Genomic DNA, 5,433 nt, shown 5'->3' on the forward strand with positions numbered 1-5,433 from the left:
GTCACTTGCATTTTAAAAAAAATGTTTTTATTGTGTTCAAGGAGAGGGAGAGAGAGAGAGAAACATCAATGATGAGAGAAAAATCATTGATTGGTTGCCTCCTGTATGCCCCCGACTGGGGATCAAGACTGCAACCCAGGCATGTGCCCTGACTGGTAATCGAACCATGACCTCCTGGTTCATAGGTTGATGCTCAACCACTGAGCCATCCCAGCTGGGCTGACCATGGCTCTAAGCATTGTCGCAAGCTATGCATCCCATCAGCCAGCGTGACAGCTCCGGTCTCAACCCTTTAAGTTTTTCTTTCATTTGTAAGGATTTTTTAAAAATGGCCTACTCCCTAAAAAGAGTACCATATCTCAGCATCACTGGATGTCTGGGACTGAGGGATATTCATGAGGGACAAAGGATTATCATGGAGACTATCCCGTGTGTTGTAGGATGGTTAGCGGCATCCCTGGGCTCTACACACCAGATGTCAGTAGCTCCTTTCCAAGTTGTGACAATCAAAAATGTCCCTGGACATTGCTACATGCCCCTGCCGGGGGGTTGGGGGGGGGTGCAGAATCGTCCCACTGGAGAAACCACTTTCCTAAACAACAAAGGCTGGCACCCTCCACAAGGGCCTAGAGGAGAATGGGGGATTGCTCCAAACCAGCGTCTGAATCAATGGTACTGGCTGGCCTCGTGTGCGGAGGTGTCAGACCACCCTCCTGAGCCGCCAGCAGTGACTCCGAATCTTGTCCCAGCCCCTGAATGGCAGGGATGTTGTTCCCCACGCCAGCCCGGTGCTGTGGAACTCACTAAAGCGTTTTGGAGGAGCGCCTGGAAGATTGGAAAGGTGAGGTGATTAGAACCAGGCCTGGTCCTCAGATATATGGAGTCAGACCCACTTCCTCCCCCAGCTCTGGAGGGTCCTTTGGGGGGGTCTCTCTACCGCCCCCTGCTGCGGGTCTGTTGGCCAGTCCACTGCTTATTAGCAAGTGTTTGTGGAGCAGGTCTGGTGATGAGTCACAAATCCACCACTGAGCTCCTGGGTCAAAGCTCAGCAGAGCGCTCCCGTGAGGAGGAGGGCCAGGCAATGGGCTTATGCGATGGAGGCGATGCAAGGGTTTGTCACCAGCTTCCCCATCACCCCTCGTTCCCAAGATAATGAGGCCTGGATCAGAGACAACACGGGCCCCACAGCTGATTCTGGGATCGTGGTGTCTGTCGGTGGAGGAATGTGTTTTATGAAGGGCCCCAAATCTGACCTCCTTCCTCAGATGGCATCAGGGGTGGTTTTCAAGTCTGTCAACTACAGTCTCAACTGACACCCTCTCAGGCTGGTTGAAGTCCTTTCAAGTCCACAGAGCAGCTGTTATGTGGTAGAAAGAATGCTGGCCTTGGAAGCAGGAGCCGTGAGTTCATAGTCTGTCTGTCCTAACTGGTCGGCTCCAAGAGAAGTCACTTCATCTCGGCTTCCGTTTGTGGGTAGAACGGACAGGCTCCTCATGGGGGACCCAGTGGCAAAATCAGCCTCCTCTGTCTTTCCGCAGACGTCCAAGAGTGACAGCTTGGGGGAGAAGATGAAGGCGTTCATGCAGAAGTATGACAAGAACTCGGATGGGAAAATCGAGATGGCGGAGGTGAGTCCTGCTGTCCTGGCTCGGAGCTCTGCGGGCAGGGCCGTGTCACCTGGGCCTCTCCCCGGCACAAGCACCCATCTGGGGACCTAAATGAGGCGGTGACCTTCAAGCCCCGGCCCCGGCCTGAGCACTTGGGCTGACCCAAGGGGCTTTTTCTGTGTCCCACAAGGAAGGAAGCAACAAACGTTGGCCTAAGACAGGGATGAAGACCTCAGATGCTCTCAGGGTCCTTCAGGTGTTGTAAACGTGTGAGGAGCCCAGCTGAAGGCAGAAGGGAGGGTGAAGACTGGGGAACCGGAGAGTTCGTGCCCCACGTAACGGCATCCAAAGGCAACATTTTTTTAAAAAAATGCAAATTTCTTATAATATAGGGGTGCACAAAAGTAGGTTAAATTACCAGCCATCATTACCTAAAAGATAAATCATAAGTGAGGATGTGAAATTACAATAATAATAAGACAAATCACACAATAATAAATCAACAATAATACAAGAATAAACTGTTTTTGCATACTCACAACTGTAAACCTACTTTCGCCCACCTCTGTATATATGACATGTATAATTTGTGTGTAATATACTTTACGTATTATATACACATATGCATTTATATACAGATAGCTATATACATATTGTTAAAAGATACATTGAGGCATATTTTAAAAATTCAAGAGTTGTTTTTTTTTAGCAAAGATCTATTGAAACTGGGCAGCGCTAAACTGGAAATGGTTAGGAACATTCCACCCACAGGAGCTAAGATCACCTGAATGAAGTCCCTGGGGTTGGGAGGGTGTACGGAGTTGACCAGTGACCCCCTGAAATCCATGTCCACCTGGATTATAGACACAGAAGTGAAGCAGATTTTGACAAGTGTTTGGGGATCGTGGGTCACACAGTCCCTGTCGCGACTCTTCAACTCTGCACTGCCATTGTGGCCCAAAAGCAGCCCCAGACAGTGTGTAAATGCTTGGCCACGGCCACGTTCCAGTACAACTTCACTGACAGGTTTGACCCAGGAATCACAGTTTGCTGGCGTCTGGCTTAAACTTCGATGAGAAAGGCCGTGGGTAGGGTTGGCTCCAGGTGGAGGAGGCCAGGTGTCCAGCTCTGCTTCTCTGCAGTTCTCTGGGCTCTGTTCTCGGCCCCTAAACCAGCTCCATCCTTGGGCTGGTGGCAAGCTGGCTGCAGCAGTTCCCGGCATCACATCCATATCCAGATGCAGAAAAGGCTCCTCTCAGTTGGTGCCTCATAAGAGCAAGGAAACCTTTCCCAGGCGCACCCTCAGCAGCCCTCCCCTCACATGTCATGGGCCAGGACTAGGTCACCTGCCTACCCATAAGCCAGTCACTGGTGAGGGAAATAAGATTAGCACATTTGCCTGAAATGAATCAGGATTTGCCTGTGACCCAGGATGCTGGCAGCAAAAGGCCGGGCAGGGAGGGCTTGCTGCACAAGATACCTGCATTTTTTTAGTCAGTTGTGGCATAATTTACATACAATAAACTTCATCGACTTGAAGTGTCAAATTCCGTGAGTTCACACCGTTGTAGGCAGGCATGTAATCACCACCAGATCGAGATTCAGCATTTCTCTCACCCCCCAAAGGTGCCTTCGCCTGGCGCGGGCCATCAGCTCACCTTGCATATCCTAGGAAGTTACGTGTATGGAACCATCTATTCAGTACGCCTTTGAGTCTGGGTCCTTGGCACCACTTTCTGTCCCTCCAGCTGGGGCGACAAAGACGCACTTCTCCGAACATCCGTCCGCCCCTTCCACAGGCTGCTCTCAGGAAGGAAGCAAAATGTGACTCCCCTGCTGCCTCGCCCCTGGCCATTTCCCATTCTTCCTCAGGGGACGCCTGCTCTGCTCCCGGGCAGGGCCCTCCCTAACGGTGCTGTCGCTCTCTGACCCGCAGCTGGCGCAGATCCTGCCCACCGAGGAGAGCTTCCTGCTCTGCTTCCGGCAGCACGTGGGCTCCAGCGCGGAGTTCATGGAGGTGAGGCTGAGGCACCGCCCTCTCCGTGTTCAGAGCTGGGCCCACCCGCACGCCTGGGCCTGGGCCCTGGGAGACGCTGGGCCCCTTCGAGCGCAGCTACCCACAGTGTGGTCCGTGGACCCGCACCGGCAGGGTCACCATCGTGGCGTGCTCGTTAGAAGCACTGAGGCGGAACCCACAGTCTCATGGGGTCCCCGGGTGGTGTGAGCACATTAAAGTGTGAGGAATAAGGCGAGAAGCAAGCCGAGGTCAAGTGCACTTGGGAGATGCTGTGTAAACGCCAGCTCCCCTTTGGGGGTTTGCATATCCCGGGCTCCAAATCCTGCAGCAGAGAGACCCTGGCACTGGGTTTGGCTCTAGGATCACCCGCACGGTCTTCCCGCTCAGTGCCATCCGTGTCCCTCCAGGCCAGGGTTCCAAGGAGACGCGTGGGGAGGATGGAAACGCCCAGTGAGAATTCCAGTTCCCCGGCTCTTCCAGGTTTGCTCTGTGACTGGTCTGGGCTTCAATGGCCCCTGTTAAATGGGCGTTACTGCCTGCGCAATAGAAAGTCTTTAGAGCAAAGAGGACACCCAAACGCAAGTGTCTTCTGAGCCATATTCAACCAACAGGTTACACCGAATGATACTGCTGATATTTAACCATTTTTTAATCATAAAAACTGGAATTCCCTATGGTTCCACCAAATATATGACTAATCCTGAGGGCCAGCAAACCACCAGTTATTCCTCGCTCTTTTTCCGGTGCTCTGCACCCTGGCCATTCCGTGTACGTGTCCCTGGGAGGGAAACTCAGCCCAGGCCCCGCAGGCCCCGCACCCTGCACCCCGCACCTCGCACCCCGCACCCCGCATCCCGCCTGCTGTGATAAACAGTGACTGGCCTTCAGTTTGACCAAGCTGCCATTCGTCCCGTTAAACCCGTTTCCAGCCGCCAGTCACCCCCTCTCCGCGAGTCGCTGCCTCAGAGGACTGGGGAGCTAGCCCCAGCCCCACATCACAGCGGGTTCCCCACAGAGGGCTAGAACGCGGGTTAGAAATAGCCTGCTCAGGGTCGGGGGAGTCTTTTCCAGAGGCAGCTCGCCTGAGCGTCAGTAAGGATTGAGTTTTATGGGGCTTTAAAAGGTTGTCTCCAGATGGCAAAATTCCCTAAGTTGGTAATTGACATTCTGGATCCTGTCCTCAGCCCTCCTCTTGCCTGTTTGGGAGAGGAGGTGCGGGGGAGAGAGGGAGAGGAGGTGCGGGAAAGAATATAAACCTGTCGGGATGCTGCTTTTGAGAGTCCATGTTTCTGTCTATAGAAAAGGCGGCGTTATGCCTGACTGTTCCTTTGGCCTGGATTCCATCTCTGATCTGGAAAATGTGGATGCTGGTAGCTGGCAGGGGGCAGAGATGCTTAACGAGGAGCAACGGCCCCTCTGTCTGTCTCTCTCAGAATTAGTGGTTTCTGTGTAGTTGACATCATTCCATATTCCTGCCCGCCTTTATCTCCTAAGCCCCAGCATAACTGCTGAGCCAACGCCCCCCGAGTTTCCGGGGACCCCACCATCCTCCAGCAGCATCTCTTCTTGGGGTTGTTCCGCTTTTTTCCGCTGGAAAGATGAAGCGGTCCCCCGGCAGCCCTGGAAGCTAGTGCTGCCAGACGGCGCCCATCCCGCTGCTCAGCACAACATTTTAATTTCTAATTTTAGTGACACCTCGGGTTTCTTTGAGATTTCACAAAGCCCAAGGCTCTTGAACTCTTTTCCTTGAACGGGAAGAGAATAATGACACACTGATGGATGAGCACCAAGTGCTGGAGGGCAGAGACC

General features: G+C 53.0%; 1 protein-coding gene across 1 annotated transcript in view; it reads left to right on the plus strand.

Moving 5' to 3' along the window:
• CALB2 (calbindin 2) overlaps window positions 1–5,433 on the plus strand; it is a 24,822-nt gene that overhangs the window by 11,146 nt on the left and 8,243 nt on the right. Inside the window, exons 3-4 of the mRNA XM_015558789.1 lie at window positions 1,539–1,628; window positions 3,544–3,624. Of these exons, the coding sequence (XP_015414275.1) occupies window positions 1,539–1,628; window positions 3,544–3,624 (171 nt within the window). The remainder of the gene's footprint in view (window positions 1–1,538; window positions 1,629–3,543; window positions 3,625–5,433) is intronic.

Source organism: Myotis davidii, unplaced genomic scaffold, assembly GCF_000327345.1.
Source record: "Myotis davidii unplaced genomic scaffold, ASM32734v1 scaffold453, whole genome shotgun sequence".
Lineage (NCBI taxonomy): Eukaryota > Metazoa > Chordata > Mammalia > Chiroptera > Vespertilionidae > Myotis > Myotis davidii.